General features: G+C 36.4%; 1 protein-coding gene across 1 annotated transcript in view; it reads right to left on the bottom strand.

Moving 5' to 3' along the window:
• PIK3C3 (phosphatidylinositol 3-kinase catalytic subunit type 3) overlaps positions 1–23,185 on the bottom strand; it is a 153,661-nt gene that overhangs the window by 25,037 nt on the left and 105,439 nt on the right. The window contains exon 21 of the mRNA XM_065889387.1: positions 13,815–13,889. Within this exon, the coding sequence (XP_065745459.1) occupies positions 13,815–13,889 (75 nt within the window). The remainder of the gene's footprint in view (positions 1–13,814; positions 13,890–23,185) is intronic.

Raw genomic sequence — 23,185 nt, forward strand, 5'->3', positions numbered from 1 at the left:
TGCTCCATGGCATGTGGGATCTTCCCGGACTGGGTCACGAACCCGTGTCCCCTGCATCGTCAGGCGGACTCTCAAGCACTGCGCCACCAGGGAAGCCCAAGAATTTATTTTCTTATTATAACTATAGGAGCATGATTGCGACATTATCCAAATGAATTGTTCAGTACTTTTACTGATGTAGTAGCTACGTGCTTGAAATATTTTGCAAAAATTCTTGTTAACAACTCTCTTATTTTTGCTCATTTTACTTATTTTCATCCAATAAAGCCATGTGAGCCAATAAAAAAAAAGAAAAAAAGAAATGAATTCATTTAAAAAGCCAACTCAAAACTTCCCTAATGCAACCTGTCCACTCTCATTTATCTTGTAATGCATTCTGACCTGTTTTATGTGGAAACCTATCCTCCATCATTTTTGGGGAAGCTTCGATTTCTTTCCTTCAATGGCACAAGCCATTATTCTTGAGGCACATGTATTGAGTTTTTACACACTTTTGCCATCTTGCAAAATATTTTTTGATAGTGACTCTATCCAGTTAAAATGTTAAGCTATACCCTTCTGTCTGTGCCTTCCTCTGAGCATTAACACTGTTATCTGTGAACTTTATACACCATCATTAGGTCACTGTTGGAAACATAAACAACAATGGGCATGGAACTGACTCTAGCTGTGGTAACAAAGTCCCAGGTAACAGTGATGCCCTGGCAGGCACTCCGAATCAGGAGCATAATGGCCCTTTATTAAAACACTTTCACATCTCACTTGATCAGGTACGTGATCCTTATAAAGTTGCTTAACCTTTCTAAGGTTCACTTTCTAAACTACAAAACAAGTTAATACTGATAATTACCTTCTATGGAAGAATTAAAAGAGATAATACTTGATAGACAGTAATCACTCTAAATTTTAAATACTGAACTTTGTTCAAAAATAAATATTGGGCTTCCCTGGTGGCGCAGTGGTTGAGAGTCCACCTGCTGATGCAGGGGACACGGTTTCGCGCGTCCGGAGCCTGTGCTCCACAACGAGAGAGGCCACAACAGTGAGAGGCCCGTGTACTGAAAAAAAAAAAAAAAAAATTTTAAACATGCTTAAAATGTCCCTGATACCTGAGATCACAACTGCCAGAAATTAGTAAAATTAAATATTAAAGAGATAAGCAATCTTATTTTCTGCAACTTCTTCAGGCATCTTTCTTAACAAAGAAAAACTAAATAATACATTAAACTGGAAATGTTATAAAACTCTGAAAATGAGAAAGAACTTCAAATGTGCCAAGGCTGGGTAATAAAAAGTACAAATTTTAGGCAATAATAATATTAAATTTAAGTAAAATTCAAGATAGATACTGGCACTATTTTCCCACAACAGTAAAGAAAACTATATTGCAAATTACCTGGAGTTGACAGAAGGTGTACTGAATTTGGGACATGGAGTTCATATACAAAGAGAAACAACAGCTTACAAATGAGTGCTCATACTGACAACTAACCAGAGATTTAAACATTATCATCACGTGGCTATAGAAAAAGTAGCCATTGTCCAGGAGGAAGAAATTTTCTTCTACCCTCCTAGGTTCTCTGGCTGGTCTAAGAATTAAATTGACATGAGACAGATTAAGAGGAGAAAATCAAACCAAAGTTTAATAACATGTAAACATGAAAGAGACCCAGAAAAACCAAGTAACTCCCCAAAATGGCTGAAACCCTAACCCTAAATACCATCTTCACCTAAAGACAAAGGAGGATGTTGGCGTAGGAGTTGGGACTTCAAATGTGAGGAAGGCATGAAGATGGAAAAGCAAATGTTTGGGAAACAAATGTTTGCTAGGCCTTGCAGAGACAATGGGACACAGATTTCCAAGAGTTTCGCCCACCACACCTAGCCTGTATTCTTTGCAGATATTTCTGGTGATAGCTCTATTCCTGTTATAGGCCCTCTATCTAAATTCTTCAGGCAGTTAGGGGCAAGGTCAAAGGTGCTTCCAGAGGCTTTTTGGCCTTGATTGTTTTCAGCTTGAAACTGCATGCCTGAAACATTTTGGGGTAGCTAATTTTGTTCCCTTGCACCATCATCAATGTAACTATTGCACTGAATACCAGTTTTCCATTTATCAAAATTATCTTTTTATTTTTTTAAAGATATACCAGGTTTAAAATATTCTGTTCAAACTGGAGAATTGGTTAAAGTCTTATAGGGGAGCAAAACTTGCCATCCCAAAATGTCTTTCTGGCATGAAAATTATTTTTGATCTGAAACCAATCAAGGCCCAAAAGGACGAAACTTGACCTTCCCCCAGCTACCTAAAAAAATGTCAGTAGAGGATCTGTTCAAGGAAGGGACCTATCACCATAGATTAATTATAGTATGAACTATGTATGCAGACAGGGAGGAACCTAGCGAAGTTTGTTAAAAATTCCTTTGTGTCCTATTGGCTCTGCATGGCCTAGCAAACATTTACCAAACATTTGCTTTTCTACCTCCTTGTCAATTGCCTCTCCTTCTTTGAGGTGCCAAACCACTATCCCCAACATCCTCCTTAGTCTTTAGCAAAAGATGGTATTTAAGGTGAGGGTTTCAGCCATTTTGGTGAGTTATTCAGTTTTTCTGGGTCTCTCCCATATACATGTGTTAGTAAACTTTAGTTTTTCTCCTGTTAATCTGTCAATAATCTCATGTCAATTTAGTTCTTAGACCAGCCAGAAGAAACTAGAAGGTTAGAGGAAAATTTCTTCCTCCCCAAGAGTCTCTTAAGAATTTTTTTAAATGGATATATCTGGATATATCTAGTATAGTAAATGACAAATGGAGGAGGTGAAATGAGAAGGAATTCTAATTAGATATAGATAGCAAGGAGCCTGTGGAGAATTAATTGAAAAGTGGTTTTGTCTCCCCACCCCAAAAAACAAAGGCAGCAACAGGTTAGCTAAAAGCTTCCTCTAGCTCACACTAGGGCTACCTAAATCAGCATGCGTTTGGTAAGCAGTTATTAATGAGGCTCCTACCTCACCTATTTCTATCAAAACACTTTAGCTGAGGTGTATATTGAAATTATTTGTTCACTCCCCTTTCTCCCCAACACTAAACTTTTAATGAATCATTAAGAGTCTTATACTCAAGAACCTTGTTCCATTTATTTTTGTTATAGTCCTGAAACCTAGAATAATGCCTAGCATACAGGAGTATGCAATGTTGGCTATTCTGCATTTATTTAACCAATGACATCTCAATTTCACCTTTACAGCTTAGACAACTTTTTTTTTTTTTTTTTTTTTTTTTTTGTGGTACGCGGGCCTCTACTGTTGTGGCCTCTCCCGTTGTGGAGCACAAGCTCCGGACGCGCAGGCTCAGCGGCCATGGCTCACGGGCCCAGCCGCTCTGCGGCACGTGGGATCTTCCCAGACCAGGGCATGAACCCGTGTCCCCTGCATCGGCAGGCAGACTCTCAACCACTGTGCCACCAGGGAAGCCCTTAGACAACTTTTAATAACATTACTGATGTTAGAAATTTTCTTCTAGAAACCTGATAGTTCTTATAGACGTTGTCATGTTTTAAAAATTTTGTGTCTTCATTTCTGTGAAGATCTATAATGAAATTAATAAAGACTGAGTCTGGATCATCTGGATGCTACCTTACTCCTTAATACTGTCCTATGATTTCAGTGTTTTTGCCTGGGTTGGTAGCAAACAAAAACCTACTTTAATTGTTGCAGGCTAATACTAACAGAAGCAGAGTACCTTGAAAATTACATTACAGCATCTGGAATAAATGAAGGTTATGAAACAGTTCAAGTAGAGGAAAGTAGTGTAAGAATATTAGCATGGGACAGGACATTAACAGCACTCTGAATTGAAACTCACACTATATTATCTATACCATATTCACACTAGCAAGTGGCAATTTAGTTTCAGTATTCCTTTTCTGTCACATTAATATTGTTAGGTTAAATTTTGTTAGTTTGTAACACTATTATCTTATAAATCTGTTTGTATTTTACAGTTATGAGTAGATGCATAGTAAGTTAAGATCAGGTTTTATGTTGTACATATTTAAGATTATAAAATGTAATATGTCAACACGGGGGGTTTCATTTCTGTTTAAAACAGTCCTACGTATTGCTCGATTGAAAAACACATTTTCAGAATTCCAAAATGTGCTTCAGGGTCTCTAAACACAATGAAATCAGTATTTTTGGAAGTTCACAGACTTCACCAATTTCCCAAGGGAAGTCCAAGATTCCCAAAAGATGAGAAATCAGTTTTGGAATAAGTAATTTGAAAATTTGGTATTTACTGGGAAAGCACCATCTCCTAATCTCTTAAGGTTCAAGGGAGGATGCTATCACTGAATTTTTCATGATTTGGTGAAAAGTTCATGATCAACTTCTGTTAAAGGTTTCACTGCCTTCAGCTAAACACATGTCCTCTGTTCAACTAAGCTAAGCACTTCATTTTCTGCTTATTTTCATCCTGGACTTCCCATTTATTATCTACCTTGTTAGACAAATACCATTCTACCCTTCAAGAGTTAAGAAATTAGAAGCTTACAATATCGTAGGTACAGATAAACCTTTCTTAGTTCTATTTATTTAAATAATGCTTTGTTATCAATATATTTCCTACTGATACCCACCACTTGAGCAGAGAACCTATTTGACCAATCTTTGATTCAAAACTGCTACCCTTAATAAATCATGTATCAAATGGTATCAACCATCACACAGAGTTTATTTAACGGGCTTGGTGCTTTTTAATAGGAAACCTAGCCCCACTTTTCTTCATTTCCTAACAGGCATTAATGGAATTCCAATGTCATCTATGCATCACTGCCTCCAAATGAAGAGTATACTTCTATCCTTCTTGTAAGAAAATTCTCAAAGAACAGGATTATTACTTAATTATAAGGCATAAAAGATTCAGTATCTAACTATGAAACCATTACTATGCTTTGCAAGTTCAAAGAGTAATGTATTTTGAAAAGAGGCTATCAACATTTTAAGAAAACTTATCCTCATACCAAAGGGAATGGCTTTTTTAACCTTAATATCTGTAAATTAAACTTTTAAGAATTTTTAAAATACACTTCACAAAATTAAAAAAATGTTAAAAAAATTCAGGGAATGTGGTTTTATTCAAATCTATTACATTAAATAGTCAAGGAGCAAAGTGTACATAAAACAAACTTAATGTTGACTGTAACTACCTTCTTTTGTCCCTGCCTTGCAATATAAAGGGAATAAGAGGTGTTAATTAATTTTTCCTGTTATTTGCATAAGTGACATGAAAATATTTTTTAAATTGTAGTTGAAGACATTTGTAGTTCTTGGATTAAAGAGACTAGATACTGCCAAAATTAATAGTATTTAGTGGTAGAGTTTCTTTTTTTATTTATATATTTTTTTAATTTCCCTTTTGTCTATTTAATAATTAAATGCAACCAATCTCAAAACTGTACTTATTCCATTTTTTACACTGCTGCTTATTCCTTCTACTTGACTCCCTCCTGTAATCTCTCCTATAAACCAGACTCTAATTTTTTGAAAATCCCACACAATTCCCAAATTCAAAAATTCTTCCCTGCTACTCTACTCCCCAGTAAGTTTCCCACTCTCAATTTTTTTTTGTATATAACCTGACATTTTATTTTTTTCCCCAGAATGCCTTTATTTCTTACATGAATGTTATATCTTTCCTGTTGCCCTACCACAAACCCTAGAAAAAAAGAAGGGTGTGAATAACTATTTATTGATACAATGGAACTTATATTTTAGAATTAAAAATGCTCCCTACACCTACACTCCCACTGCTCCCAACACTTATTAGTTAAACCCTTATGATATACTTGGTTAGATGTATTTTCATTTACAGTTAAACAGTATAGTAATGAGGAAATATTTTTCAAAACTAGTTTTTGAGTAACAAAGTACAATAAGTCATACATAAGTACAGATTAGCATAGACATTCCAGTCACCTGCTAAATTTTTCACATAATTTATTATCATTTCACATTCAATTGTTAAGATGGCTTCTTATAAACAGGGATAACATTAAGCTAACTAATGAAAAGGGGGCAAAACCATGTCTACTTATATCTCTGATTATATAGTCTATTTCCATTCAAGAAAAATGATTATTTAACTGTTATATATTTTCATTTTTCCTACAGTCATTAAAACAAAGTTATTTTTCCCTGAAACACTCTTTTCTTCTAGAGAACTGTTTTAATGTCTGAAGCAGAACAGTTATTAACCCTTTGAAGATGAAAAACAATGGCCTTCAAAAAGCAATTCTAAAAGATCATGGTCTCAGGACCCTTTATACTCTTAAAAATTATTCAGAACCCCAAAAATGCCTTAGTTGGACTACCTATATTGATATTTACTACATTTGAAATGGAAACTGAGACATTTAAAAAATATTAATTAGCTTAAAAATAACAATTCAATAACGTTTTAACATAAATTTGTTTTCTATTAATAATACTTTCCAAAACAAAATATAATTAATGAGAAGAGTGGCATTGCCTTACATTTTGCACATCTTTTTTTTTTTTTTTTTTGTGGTATGCGGGCCCCTCACTGTTGTGGCCTCTCCCGTTGCGGAGCACAGGCTCTGGACGTGCAGGTTCAGCGGCCATGGCTCACGGGCCTAGCCGCTCCGTGGCATGTGGGATCTTCCCGGACCAGGGCACGAACCCGTGTCCCCTGCATTGGCAGGCAGACTCTCAACCGCTGCGCCATCAGGGAAGCCCTGCACATCTTTTTAATGTCTGGCTTAATAGGAGAAGCTGGATTCTCATATTTGCTTCTTCTTTCAATCTATTATGATATATTGTTTTGATTGAAGTGAAAGAACAAAGCCTCTAAATAGAAATGGATTTTAAAAGGGGAGAAGAATCTTAATAACCTTTTCAGAGAATTACTGATAGTTTTCTTAGCTATTAAAACAAATTCTCAGGCCCTACCATACCTACTAAATCAAAAACTCTGAGCCTGGTGCCCAGCAATCTGTATTTTAACTGGCTCTCTTGATGATTCTAATATACTCAGAAGCTTGAGGACTTCTGATCTACTTTATACTGACTAATACAACTCTCAGACTCAGGTCATCATGGAAGGGACAGTGGCAAGATGAATCACCTAAATGAATTAAAACTCATATTCAGACTAATAGTTAGTTTCCTTGTGTTGTTCAACATCATTACCTTAAAATTTGACACTTCTTTTTGTTCTGGGGTTACTATAACATAACTTTTTAAATATTTTAGTTTATGAAACTTTGAATGCTTTAAAATACATTAAAATGTAATCTCTCCCCAAATTATTCATTCGAAGCAAAACAGTGTCTACCCAGCATTAAGGAATATATCATCTGATAAAACTTACATTAGGGCTTCCCTGGTGGCACAGTGGTTGAGAGTCCACCCGCTGATGCAGGGGAAACGGGTTTGTGCCCCAGTCCGGGAAGATCCCACATGCCGCGGAGCGGCTGGGCCTGTGAGCCATGGCCTCTGAGCCTGCGCGTCCGGAGCCTGTGCTCCGCAACGGGAGAGGCCCCAACAGTGAGAGGCCCGCGCACCGCAAAAAAAAAAAAAAAAAATAAATAAAAAACAAAAAAAAAACTTACATTAAAAAATTTACTGTCCTAATCTACAGTTTTACTTCAGTGACTGAATTAAGCTTTGCCATATAAAAGGTAATCCGAAAGGAAGTAGATTGCTTTCCCTCCATAATCTGACGTCAAATTTTTCTAACCAGCCTATATATATTACCTGCAAAGGCATGGCTTATTTCAGCTTCCGGATATTTTACTGGAATGTGTGCTTTTCTCCATTTGTATCCCATACAAATCCAACACATTCTTCATGACCCAGTCTAAGTTACTCTATCCATAAAATAATTTGCACCTCCTTAGGTAAGAAGAGTATAGCCCTTTATCATTTTTTATTACCTCTAATGAGAAGATACAATGTTCTTCTCAAACAAACTTAAAAAAAAAAAAAAGCAGCCTCTGGCTTCCTTGGTGGTGCAGTGGTTGAGAGTCCGCCTGCCGATGCAGGGGACACGGGTTCGTGCCCCGGTCTGGGAAGATCCCACATGCCGCGAAGCGGCTAGGCCCGTGAGCCATGGCCGCTGAGCCTGCGCTCCGCAACGGGAGAGGCCAAAACAGTGAGAGGCCCGCGTACCGCAAAAAAAAAAAAAGCCTCTACAAAAATTAACATTTTCCTTATGATCGGTTTCAGTTAACATAAAGACTGACTTCCTGATACTAAATATTTAAGAAACTTTCAAAAGATCAGATTTTAAATAATGTTAAAAAGAAAATTATTCACATGAAGACAAGTTCTCATTATTTAAACATCTAAAGTAATGATCAATAAAGACTAAAAAAGTACTTATGGATAAAAAGGGCAGGTCTTATGTGCTTGGCTCTCTTTTCCATATATCAACTGAGAAATACAAATCAAACTGGTAAGTAATAGTATATCCACAATCTATAGTAAAACTAAGTTTTAACAGGAAACAGATTTTTCTGAAACCCTGAGCACAGATTAAAATGACATGAAAAAACCTAGTTCATTTACTTATTTTCAAAGCATTTACTAGGTGCCTACTATGCACAGAGCTTTTTATACTCCTTTCTCTCATGTTCCAGAGAGTAAACAAGCATATACTACTAAAATAATGAGCCACTCAAAAGAGATTTTAGAGGGCAGTAAGTTACAGGAGTTTGGATTTTAGGGTAGAAAAAGTTTTTGAGATATATTATTTTCTTATCTCTAAAATTATGATTACAAATAACAGCTATATAAGCTAAATAAGGAAGGCATTCTTATTTCTTGGTGGTGAAATACACAAACAAAACCGTAATAGTTAGCCCACAAGGAATGTTTACTATGTGCTCAGTACCATACAAAATTCTACCATATTAAATCATTCAACCCTCACATCAGGAGTGAGTTCTATTATTATTTATGCATTGAGGAGAAGAGACTGAGACACAGATATATTAGATAACTTGATCGGTCATACAATGGTGGAAGGGCAACTTAAACACAAAGAATTTGACTTTAGAGCCTGACATATTAACTCCTATGTGAGATTGTTCCCCAGAATTAAAAAAAGGGAAGTGAATCAATTGTACATAAAATTAAAGAATGATAAAGAAGATCAGGATAGGAGATGTATTGAAAGCAATGTGCAATTAGGATTAAAATGACTATTTTTCTTTGCTGTGAGCTTTCTGACAAAAGGCTCAAAGGGTATTACTCTGAAGTGCCACCACAGACAAAAAAGCTACCACTCCTCTCACTATATAAATAGATAAGCCCAGGTTAACAAGGCCATCTTTATGACCTACAAAAAACTTTCCATTTACTACAGATACCCAGTTCCTACTTCTCTTTTGTGAATGTTTTTCAATTATTTACATATTAATTTTATATGTTAATTATATCATACAGCCTGTATACCATAAACAAACAGCACGTTTTTCAGTTATACTGGTCCTTTTTTTCCCCCCTCAAATTCTCAAAAAGAAAAGCAAAACAAAACTTTTTCCAAAGAGTTGAGATAAACTCAAGTCTAATTTCATTTGAGTCCTGCCACAATTGAATTACCCTGAATAAACTTCTTAAAACTTCCTCAAAGAACAGCAACTCTGAAAAAAATTCATTTTTTTTCCTATCCTGTATCACACCTTAAATTTTGTAGTTTCTTGCCAAAATAATATATTAATGCATTAATAAGTGAAATATCATTCACCCCAAATATGCTTGTAGAAAACCATAATATTGACAAAGGAATTTCCAGACTTTTACATTTGTGATAGATACACAACGCCTTCTGCTGCACAAGTTGAGGAAACTTCAATCAAGTTAAAAATACCCACAACCAATTAAAGCATGGGCAAAAAATTTCTGAGAAATCTGAAATTGAGACTTATATTTTGCATTTTTGTACATTACCATTGTACAGATTTTAAAATTCTCTATAAGAGGTGAAACATTTTCCTCCACACATTCCTGAAGTTCTTAGTCTGACCCTTTTCTGTCTCATCCATATTTACAGGCGGAACAGTGTGTATTTAGGGTGAATCCCCAAAAGACCACAGTGAAATGAAATCTGGGTGTCTCCTTCCTCTCTGTTCCATCTCTCATATCAGGGAAATGGGCACTGACAAATCAGTAGTACTCTGATTACAATTCCAAACCATCTAAACCTGTCCAAGAAACACACACACACACACAACCCTGCCCAAGCTGGAAAATGAGAATAGAAGACAAAAGGTATTTTATTTTGAAGAATGGGAGAAATGCTATTTATCATTAATAAAAGCTCCATCAACACTGAGAGACTGGAGAGTTATAAGAAAATCTAAAGTCCTAAGTTTTTAATATGTTATGGTCTGTGTTGAAGGCACAATGGATCCAAAATATACAGTGGAAGATGCTTCATAATATTCAAGACATTTTTAAGTACAAGCATTGAAATCTACTTCCTGCAATGAAACACCTTCAAAATTCATTTTAAATATGTAATAGTTGTCTAGGGCTTCCCTGGTGGCGCAGTGGTTGAGAGTCCGCCTGCTGATGCAGGGGACACGGGTTCGTGCCCCAGTCTGGGAAGATCCCACATGCCACGGAGTGGCTAGGCCCGTGAGCCATGGCCGCTGAGCCTGCAGTCCAGAGCCTGTGCTCCGCAACGGGAGAGGCCACAACAGTGAGAGGCCCGCGTACCGCAAAAAAAAAAAAAAAATGTAATAGTTGTCTAAACTATACAAAGTCAAATTATAACATATGTAATTAATATAACTTGAAACTGTTCTGAAATATGGACTGTTAGTAAAAAATGAGTAGACACACATTTTAAAATAAATCATTATAAATTTCTTGAAGTTGAGGAATGTATTATATACTTCCATTTGTCTTGACATAATTGGTCTTTCCTTATACAACCTAATTTCATTCAAACTAAATCCAAAAATTTAAAACACTTATCCTAGTGAGGAAGATGTAAAATGCTTGTTGTATGACATTAAGTGTATGAAATTATTAAAGAGCAGTTAAGAAGAAATAACTCAAAGCAATGCTGTTTTAAAAGAAAGAGAATGTGCCTCTTATCTAGTACATTTTTAGGTAAGCTTAAAACAAAATTTAGAGCACCCTCTAGTGGAAAACTGGTGACAAGAAGCTTAAAACCTGTTTTTGAAATTTTATAATTCAATTTCCATACAAGTATCTATGACCTGGGCCAAAAAAGTATATTAGGTAGACCTTTCTTTCCAAATCTTACTCGTAAAGTATCCCCATCAATACACACAGACACACACAAGACAGAGCAGTTCTCAAAGTCCAACAGAAAATGTTCTATTATTTATCAATTTCCAAAAGAAGAGACAAGTAAGATCTGTGAATATAACATTATAGATCTAATGTTACTCTATACATTAAAGAATTCCACTGTGGTTATAATGATAACAATATAAAAACAAATGGAGTTATTTTGGTAGTCTCATTCTTGTGGTTAAAAGATTCAACTGAAAAAGAGAGCTAAGAAAACAACACAGGAAAACTTTTTTCAAATTATAATTTTTTCCAAACACAGCATACGTGTTTTTTTTTTTCTGCGGTACGCGGGCCTCTCACTGCTGTGGCCTCTCCCGTTGAGGAGCACAGGCTCCGGACGCGCAGGCTCAGTGGCCATGGGTCACAGGCCCAGCCGCTCTGCAGCATGTGGGATCTTCCCGGACCGGGGCACGAACCTGTGTCCCCTGCATCGGCAGGCAGACTCTCAACCACTGCACCACCAGGGAAGCCCAGCAGCATAACCTTTTATAAATATCTTTTGCTAAATTAGTAAATTTGGCAAGAACCTCCAATGCAATCTGATTATACTCCTTCAGGGTTTAGTAATTAAAGGGACTGCCTGGCATTGATACAGACATGGTTCCCACATACAAATTTTACCAGATAATTTTTCACACTAATAATTTAAAACTGAATATATGAAATTCCAGACTACATGAATTAACATGGTTACTATATTAATAATTAGGCTACACTCAATTTTGGTATCAAAATTTGGAGGAATACTAACAAACTACATAATGTCCTTACCTGAGAGACTATTTTAAGTGTACTTTAAAATCTATTTTCCGTGAAGGGCTGAAGAAACTTGGATTATTTGGCATATGGAAGAAAAGGCTACACAGAAGAACAGAAATATTTATTAATTAATTCAACAATGATTTATTAAACATTTTAGCTAGGTATTGTTCAAGGCTCTGGAGGCACAGTGGCAAAGTGCATGGACAAGGTCCCTGCTCTCATGGAACCTACATCCGGAATGGGAGAGGATGATGATTAAGAAGTCAACAAGCTCCATGAGGGCTAGGATTTCTGTCCCGTTTATTTTGGTATCCCCAGCACCTAGAACAATACCTAAAATATAGTAGGTGCTCAATAAGCATTTGTTGAATTATATTAAAAAGATACCTTCAGCTAGTGATAAGTGCTATAAAGAAAACAAAACAGAATAACAAATAGAGAGTAATGGAGAGGGGTGGGGTGGCAGGTATATAAATTATTATTTGACTGGAGAGTTAGAAAAGGATACTCTAAAAAGATGCCAGGGCTTCCCTGGTGGTGCAGTGGTTGAGAGTCCGCCTGCTGATGCAGTGGACACAGGTTTGTGCCCCGGTCCGGGAAGATCCCACATGCCGCGGAGCGGCTGGGCCCGTGAGCCATGGCCGCTGGGCCTGCGCCTCCAGAGCCTGTGCTCTGCAACGGGAGAGACCACAACAGTGAGGACCGCGTATAGCAAAAAAAAAAAAAAAAAAAGATGCCATTCAATCTTAGACTTACTCACCGAAGTCTTGAAAGATCTGAGAGAAGAGCTTCCCAGGAAGAAGAAACAACAAGGGTACTTACCCAAGACAGGAGTGATTTTACATTCATATATTCAAACCTGTTAGTGTAGGCAAGCCACAATGGCTACAGTAAAGAGTTCAGATTTTAATCATACAGTTTGGGCAAAAGATATTGGTGGTTTCAAATGGGATAAAAGCAGTGGAAATGAAGAGGGGGTAACTTCATGATTTATTTTGGTGAGCAGTAGATACAATTTGATAATAGATTTGATATGTAAGATGAAGCCAATAGTGCAATTAAAAATGACTCCCAAGTCTGGGGCTTAAACAACTGAGTAGGTGATGTTACTATTCATTAAGATGGGGAAACCAAGTGAGGAGCAGCTTATCAGGCAGGTAGTGGAGGAAGAAAACAACTTTTATGACTAGCTGTATAATATTTAGAATTTCAGGTAAACAGCTAATGAAATGGATTGAAATAGAGTAAGTTTGGAAGTTGCACAGAGATGGTGTTTAAAGCCATGGGGCCAAGGAGTTATTAGGAAGAAGGATGAGAATGATTATTCCACATAACTCCAAGGGGAAAAGGTAAAGAATTAAAGATAGAGGTTAATGTGAGTTCAGTGTTGTTTGATAAGAGAAAGAACATTTAAACATTCTAACTAGAGCTGTACAATAAGAGATTGGACTGCTTGTATACATTATGGGCTTCCCACTAAAGGAGGCATTTCGAGAAGTAAGGGCTAGATGACCATCTGTAGGATTTCTACTAAAGCAGTTCTTATAAGGGATGGGAGTTTCCCTGACATGTCCTTCCAAGGTACCATATAAAGGGACTTCAATTTAAATTCACTTATGCAACTTATTTTCTTATGAAGTAGATTCCAGGGCAAAAATCACTGGCATATAAAATGTATATTTGCTACTAGCCATTATTTGTTACCTGTTTTTGTCAGCAAAAGGTTATCCAGGTGCCTGTCTCCAACTCCAAGAATATATGTAATCACGCAATATCCAGCTGCAATAACAGTTCAAATACAAAAGACAAAAGACTTGTGAAAAACACATGCAAATCAGGTTATACATACAACTGAATACAACAGCAGCTTGTGCTACTTTAATTTCAAATTGATTACTACTCTTTCTGACTTCTTACCTAAATTCTCAAATTAAATGTGTAATCTTTGACTCTATGAAGAGGTTATCACTTGAAACTCAAATTATTATTTGCAACAGAGAAAATACCCTGTAGAATTCTGTCAAATTATAAAAGTCACTTTAATCAAAAGTTAAATGAGGTTTCAGAAACCTTAATTATAACATGTGTCTATTGTTTCTCATTTCAAAGTAGATATGTTAAGAATGACAGTGAAAAAAAGTGTCTGCAGAAACACACATAATGAAGTCAACCATCCCACAACCATCTTACCTACACTATAACAAAAGTAAGTGTAGAATTTAAAAAAAAAAATCTTTAGAGAAACAATCTTGAAGTGCCAGCAGATAGAAAAACAAATGAATCCACGTGAGTGGTAAAGGCATGTATGAAGTTCACAGCATAATCCTCTAAATTAAGAAAAATTACCTGAGCAGGACAAGGGGCAGAGTCACTGTCTCTACCTTTATTCTCTCTTTCTTTCTCTTCTAAAGTCTGGAAACCTGGCGCATGATGAAAGTGCTCAAAAAATTTAAGCAAACAACACCTGTTTGAAGCCGTTTTTTTTCTGTTCTGTTTCTCGCATTACTAACTTAAGAACAAATGCAACTTGCAAACACACATATGACTATGCCAGTATTTACAAACACATGTTTATTTCAGACACTATGTAGAAAAAAGATCGGACCACCTGTTAATAACCAAATTAATCCTGTCTAAATTCATTAATATTAAAGTTCATTTGATTCAGGTTCTGAAGGCCATTATGGAAGTCCAAAAGTGGCTTAAGCAATGACATCCATCATCAGATTAATCTTCAATTATAATTATAAACAAAGCTACAATTTATTGAAGGCTAGGTTCTTAGCTAGGTACATTACATTCATCATGTCTAACCCTTTTAATGATGTCAGTTAAGTATTATAACCATCCTTCAAATTAAAAAACCTAAGGCTCCGGAAGTTAACAGGATTGTCGAAGGTCACCGGGCTGGGGTTTAAACCTAAGTTAGACTCTAACATCATTGCTTACGCCACTTTTGCACTGTACTCTGTGTAATTCCTCCTTCCCAAAGTGGCTATTTTGATGGATGCAACATTCAACAAGATATTTAAGCTCAAGTATATTTGTTTAGAATAACTCACCATACCCTGATTCTAGATAAAATTATATATATTTCAAAATATATCCATATGTAGAGAATGAATGAAAGATAGCATACTATCATTAAAAAAAATGCTTCTAATCATATTACTGGTCTACTAATAATTTTCACTTAACTGTAACAAATCATTTACAGTTGACTAAACATATCAGTTATTCTCAAAATATAGTCTGTAGTGTGACAAGGACTACTAGTTTGCCAAAAACACAATATCCTATGTACAGTTCTTCCTTAAAAGAAGACCAAACTAAGATTTCTGGGGCAAGACTGTACCTACATAAAAGACTACATTTCCCAGCCTCACTTGAAGTTAGGCCTGTCCAGAAAGCAAATGTAGTTTTGTGGTGAGCAGTTTTATAGAGGGAGCTGACCAAGAGAATCAGAGACCTTGGTTGACACTAACATCCCTAAAGAGTTAAAACAACAACAGTAATGGCTTACATCTGGGCTTCTTACAAAAAAAGAAAATAACTGTTACGTGTGTAAACCACCATAGTTAGATTATGTTAACTGATGCTGAATGAAACTGGTAGTTGGGCCACTGGGGGACTTGAGCGTCATTTACATAAAGGATGAGCAAATACAGCTTGATGGCCCAAATTGGTCCCCCTCTGTTTTTATATTTTACAAAGAAAGTTTATTGGAACAGAGCCATGCCTATTTATTTAAATATTTCTTAAGCACTATATAATGGCCTGGTTGAATGGTTGCAACAGAGACCACCTGGCCTGAAAAGTATAAATATATTTACCATCTGAAAGGCTTTAGGGAAAAATTGACTGACATTTGATCTAAGGCATTGCTACCCAAAATGTGATACACAGACTGGCAGTTTCACTACCACCTAGAATCTTGTTAAAAATGCAAACTCTTAAGCCTTACTTCATTCCTATTGCATCAGAATCTCCAGAGGCAATGTCCAGAGAGTGATTGTTATATATATCAAAGTTTGAAAAGCCCTCTCTAGTGTTCTAATGCATCTAAGAATCCCCTGGGAATCCTCTATGCAGATTCTGATCCAAACAGCAGGGGAAAGGCCTGAGAGTCTGTAATACAAACAAGTGCCTAGGTGAAGCTAATGCTGTTGGATTATACTTGTAGTAGCACTGCTCTAAAACTGCTGCAAAATATGCAGTTCCACAAATGACTAAAGGCTCTCCACTAAAAGACTAGTAAGTGACTTAACTGAAGGATATTAAATCTGATATTGGTAAAGAGAATTGAGAACACATTAGAACTTAGCACACTGAGTTCTCTAATAAGGGATTCACTTAGAAATCCGGTTGCCACTTGTCAAGGATACTAAACTCCTACTGATAATATGCATATGAAGATAGCTGAAATTCCTGCAATTTTCACAAAGAACATCATTGTGTTATCAGTGCCTCTGAGTTGTTACATGGTACCAGTTACCTTCTTATTAATTATAAATTACAATTAGTTTAATTTTTATCACTATTTACTTTGTTTCAAGTTGTTTAGCTATCTCTATGAAAGTAATGATTCATATACACAGCAACAGTATTTTTGACCTAAAATTTTCATGTAACTAGACATGTATGAATTATGCCTGTCTCTGCTGATAAAGCAAGATTTTTTAAAAAAATTTTTTGCGGTACGTGGGCCTCTCACCATTGTGGCCTCTCCCGTTGCGGAGCACAGGCTCCGGACGCGCAGGCTCAGTGGCCATGGCTCACGAGCCTAGCCGCTCCGTGGCATGTGGGATCTTCCCGGACCAGGGCACGAACTCGTGTCCCCTGCATCGGCAGGAGTACTCTCAACCACTGCGCCACCAGGGAAGCCCAGCAAGATGTTTTTATAAACTACTCTTTATCATCAAATTTGGTTTTTCAGTAATATTTCATTGTTATTACTGGATTATTTTCCAATGGAAATGGAAAATGTATGAAAAAGAGCCTTTTACCCTGTCTCAGTGTGTTAAGGTCATAAATACGTTGGATGATCATTTCAATAAATGTTTTTTAAGTCAAGTGAGACAGCATATGATCTTTCTCTCTTTCATATATATAAATGGTGGAGATGAGAATTTGGGGTGTTTCAATAATTCAAATGTCAACACTTAAAAGATAAAAGATTACATCTTGAAAAAGGTATCTGAGGCAAGAGTAGGATGACCCTTCAAAATTTTGAGGATATAAACAATATTCAGAATGATTTGAGATGGCACAGAGTAGATCAGAAGAGTTTCAGGAAAAATGAAGTTATTTTTTAACTATAATGGAAACACTATACCTGTCGAAGAGAATCTCGTCAAAAGGATGCTATTCATTAGTATTTGGACTTCATGTGAGATACACACACAAACATCTTGAAACTGGTTTTATAAAACAACTTTGACTTAAAGCAAAATACAGAGAAACATAGACAACTAAACAATACTATCTCCCTTTACTAGTAAAGATATGAGTGTGAGAATAATCAGTGTTCCCACATTTACTTGCATAATATAGATTTGACACCTTGCATAATCCGGAAAAAATGTCACCATAACTAATCGCATTCTTCTTCTTACACTTTGCCAAAAACCTAAAACATTACTTTTTAAAATGAAAGTTATAATACATGCATCTATGTGATAATGCCCAACGATCAGATTCTATTACAATGTTGCAACTTATTAAGCACTGAATCCTCTAATGAAAAATTCAAATGGCTTTCAACTTGCAATATTACCTGGAATGCTACCAAACTCACTGAAACACACAAAATTATTTTGTAACACAGCAGTATATATAGAAAACAGAAGGGTATTCAAAATAAGATGAAGAGAAGGCCTGCCATCAAATCAGTTATCAGGATATGAATAAATATGAAATGCTTTTATTAGGAAGAATATCTAATTTGAAGTTAACTGTCCAGGTACAATCTAAATGGCTATTTTTTTTTATATTCAAAAAAGGCATATTTCGTTAGCTCATGGGAAAAAACATTATATAATTATATAACATTATATAAAAGGCACAATACTATGACATTTAGCACATATTATGAAATATTGTTCCAATACTTTTTTTAAGTGAGCAGGGTTTTCAAAATTTAGTCAATACTTATAGGTTGTGTGCATATATACTTTAAGTAGAAAAAGTTAACATTTCTTTATTAAATAGATTTACAAGGTAAAAAAATTTACAGTAACTATCAGAAAGTTAAGACACGAGGTAATTGCTTGAGGGCATACAAAATATCTCAGGTAATAAAGTACTGAAAACTAAGTGTGGCAGATTAAAGATTCTTTAACATGCTTTTCATTCAAGATGGGAACTATATCCTTTCCCCTTGAATCCAGGCAGGTTCTGTGACTCCTATGACCAACAGAATATGACAGAAGTGACAAACTGCCAGCTTCCCAATCCAGGCCTTCAGAAACCAGAAGTTTCTACTTCCTGTCTCTTAGAATACTTCCTCTTGAAACCCAGCTCTGAGAAACACAAGCCATAGGGTAAGCCTTGTACAGTTGCCTTGATTGACAAGGCTTGCTGAAAAACAGTATAAGCTGCCAGCCATGTGAGTGATCTATCAAGCCTTTAGACGTATATTAATTTTTTCAGATCTTAGAAAACACAGACTTAATGGAGAAAAAAGTGAATGGAAGAGAAAAGGGAAAAAAGGACAGAAGAAAGGAAGTAAAGCAGGAAGGGAAAGAGGGACAGGAGAGAGAAATACAGAGTGAATAAGAAAAGGGAAACATTCTCTCTTAGATGCTTCAATTTTTTTTAGTCTTAAAATCTAAATACACTGTATGTGATCATTTTTATGGGTAAGCACAGTTACACGTAACACATGTAATGTTCCTTAGGTTAAAATAAGAATTAAAACCACAAGGAATATGAATATACATACACACATTTTATTTCAGTATTTTAAAAGTTCCTAGGAATATTATATTTTCTTTATACTTCTCAGCCAAAAATGTATCAAGTATAAATTTGGGAATAAATTATGTAGTAAAAAATAATATGGAATACTACCTCATGGGAGCATTGTGAAAAATAAAAAAAATGTCATGTATAAGAGAGCAATTTATAAGCCATAAAATGATAGGAAAGTTTAAATATAGTTGTTATATGTCTAGAAAATCCTCTAATTGCTTCCCCAAGCTTGACTGCTTAAGTAGAAATATGGACATAAATATAATATTTATGTAAAACAGGAATAACATGATATATGCCATATACTATTCAGGGCTCAACTCTAGTGTCAACTCCTTTATTAACCCTCCCTTAAACAATATAGTTATTAAAAAAAAAAGTCTCTCAAGAAAATAAAAAATAATCCTCTAGAATATAAACTTAATGACAATAGGCATAAGTGGTTGAAACATTTGAATTAATCCCTATGGCATGTCACTACTTACTTATTTCCAGAAAGGGACCATAAGCACTAATCTAAAATACCATGAGAGGCACCTCCTAACAGAACACTGTTATCTTAGCTCTAGAGATTTATCAAAAATATAATTATTCCTGAAACACTTTTCCCACAGTCTACGTAATTGCTTACTCAAACTCAGGGAAAATCAAGGGAAAAATTACAACTTCCAGGAAGAAATAACTTATAATTACAAAACAGTTAAGTGATTGCAAAGATGAATCTATGGATAAACCACTAGCCAGACTCATCAAGAAAAAAAGGGAGAAGACTCAAATCAACAGAATTAGAAATGAAAAAGGAGAAGTAATAACTGACCCTGCAGAAATACAAAGAATAATGAGGGATTACTACAAGCAACTACATGCCAATAAAATTGACAACCTGGAAGAAATGGGCAAATTCTTAGAAAAGCACAACCTCCTGAGACAAAACCAGGAAGACAGAGAAAATATAAACAGACTAATAACAAGAACTGAAATTGAAACTGTGATTAAAAATTTTCCAACAGGGCTTCCCTGGTGGCGCACTGGTTGAGAGTCCAACTGCCGATGCAGGGAACACGGGTTCGTGCCCTGGTCCGGGAAGATTCCACATGCCGCGGAGTAGCTAGGCCCATGAGCCTTGGCCGCTGAGCCTGTGTGTCCAGAGCCTGTGCTCTGCAACAGGAGAGGCCACAAAAGTGAGAGGCCCATGTAAAACAGAAAAAAAAAAAACTTCCAACAAAAAAAAGCCCAGGACCAGGTGGCTTCACAGGCAAATTCTATCAAACACTTAGAGAAGAGCTAACACCTATCCTTCTCAAACTCTTCCAAAATATAGCAGAAGGAGGAACACTCCCAAACTTGGAGGAATGCTCCCAAACTCATTCTACGAGGCCACCATAACCCTGATACCAAAACCAGACAAAGAAGTCACAAAAAAAGAAAACTACAGACCAATATCACTGATGACCATAGATGCAAAAATCTTCAACAAAATACTAGAAAACAGAATCCAAAGGCACATTAAAAGGATCATACACCATGATCAAGTGGGGTTTATCCCAGGAATGCAAGGATTCTTCAATACATGCAAATCAATGTGATATACCATATTAACAAACTGAAGGATAAAAACCATATGATAACCTCAATAGATGCAGAAAAAGCTTTCAACAAAATTCAACACCCACATGTGATAAAAACTCTCCAGAAAGTAGGGATAGAGGGAACTTACCTCAACATAATAAAGGCCATATATGACAAACCCATAGCCAACATCATTCTCAATGGGGAAAAACTGAAACCATATCCTCTAAAGCCCGGAACAAGACAAGGATGCCCACTCTTACCACTAATATTCAACATAGTTTTGGAAGTTTTGGCCACAGCAATCACAGAAGAAAAATAAATAAAAGGAATCCAAATGGGAAAAGAAGTAAAGCTGTCACTGTTTGCAGATGACATGATACTATACATAGAGAATCCTAAAGAAGCTACCAGAAAACTACTAGAGCTAATCAATGAATTTGGTAAAGTAGCAGGATACAAAATTAATGAACAGAAATCTCCTGTATTCCTATACCCTAATGATGAAAACTCCGAAAGAGAAATTAAGGAAACATTTCCATTTACTATTGCAACAAAAAGAATAACATACCTAGGAATAAACCTACCTAAGGAGACAAAAGACCTTATGTAGACACTGATGAAAGAAATTAAAGATGATACAAACAGATGGAGAGATATATCATTTTCTTGGATTGGAAGAATCAACATTGTGAAAATGACTATACAACCCAAAGCAATGTACAGATTCAGTGCAATCCTTATCAAACTACCAATGGCATTTTTCACAGAACTAGAACAAAAAATTTCACAATTTGTATGGAAACACAAAAGATCCCGAATAGCCAAAGTAATCCAGAGAAAGAAAAACACAGCCCAGAAATCAGGCTCCATGACATCAGACTATACTATGAAGCTACAGTAATCAAGACAGCATGGTACTGGCAGAAAAACAGAAAGACAGATCAATGGAACAGGATAGAAAGCCCAGAGATAAACCCATATGCATATGGTCACCTTATCTTTGATAAAGGAAGCAAGAATATACAATGGAGAAAAGATAGCCTCCTCAATAAGTGGTGCTGGGAAAACTGGACAGCTAGAATACTTCCTAACACCATACACAAAAATAAACTCAAAATGGGATTAAAGACCTACATGTAAGGCCAGACACTGTAAAACTCTTAGATGAAAACATAGGAAGAACACTCTATGACATAAATCACAGCAAGATCCTTTTTGACCCACCCCCTAGAGAAATGGAAATTAAAACACAAATAAACAAATGGGACCTAATGACACTTAAAAGCTTTTGCAAAGCAAAGGAAACCATGGACAAGACGAAAAGACAACCCTCAGAATGGGAGAAAAGATTTGCAAACAAAGCAACTGACAAAGAATTAATCTCCAAAATACACAAGCAGCTCATGCAGCTCAATATCAAAAAAACAGGGCTTCCCTGGTGGCGCAGTGGTTGCGAGTCCGCCTGCCGATGCAGGGGACACGGGTTCGTGCCCCAGTCCGGGAAGATCCCACATGCCGCGGAGCAGCTGGGCCCGTGAGCCATGGCCACTGAGCCTGCGCGTCCGGAGCCTGTGCTCCGCAACAGGAGAGGCCACAACAGTGAGAGGCCCGTGTACCACAAAAAACAAAACAGTACCACAAAAAACAAAGCAAAATAAAAAAAAAAAAACAACCCAATCCAAAAATGGGCAGAAGATCTAAACAGACATTTCTCCAAAGAAGATATATAGATTGCCAACAAACACATGAAAGGATGCTCAACATCACTAATCATTAGAGAAATGAAAATCAAAACTACAGTGAGGTATCAGCTCACACCAGTCAGAATGGCCATCATCAAAAAATCTATAAACAGGGCTTCCCTGGTGGCGCAGTGGTTGAGGGTCTGCCTGCTGATGCAGGGGACATGGGTTCATGCCCCGGTCCGGGAAGATCCCACATGCCGCGGAGTGGCTGGGCCCATGAGCCATGGCTGCTGAGCCTGCGCGTCCAGAACCTGTGCTCCACAACGGGAGAGACCACAACAGTGAGAGGCCCACTTACCGGAAAAAAAAAAAAAAAAATCTATAAACAATAAATGCTGGAGAGGATGTGGAGAAAAGGGAACCCTCTTGCACTGTTGGTGGGAATGTAAATTGATACAGCCACTATGGAGAACAGTATGGAGGTTCCTTAAAGTACTAAAACTAGAACTACCATATGACCCAGCAATCCCACTATGGGCATACACCCTGAGAAAACCATCATTCAAAATGAGTCCTGTACCACAATGTTCATTGTAGCACTATTTACAATAGCCAGGACATGGAAGCAACCTGGGTGTCCATTGACAACTGAATGGATAAAGATGAGGCACATATATACAATGGAATATTACTCAGCCATAAAAAGAAATGAAATTGAGTTATTTGTAGTGAGGTGGATGGACCTAGAGTCTGTCATACAGAGTGAAGTAAGTCAGAAAGAAAAAAACAAATACCATATGCTAACACATATATATGGAATAAAAAAAAAAAAAGGTTCTAATGAAC

The sequence above is a fragment of the Phocoena phocoena genome, chromosome 13, assembly GCF_963924675.1.
Source record: "Phocoena phocoena chromosome 13, mPhoPho1.1, whole genome shotgun sequence".
Classification (NCBI taxonomy): domain Eukaryota; kingdom Metazoa; phylum Chordata; class Mammalia; order Artiodactyla; family Phocoenidae; genus Phocoena; species Phocoena phocoena.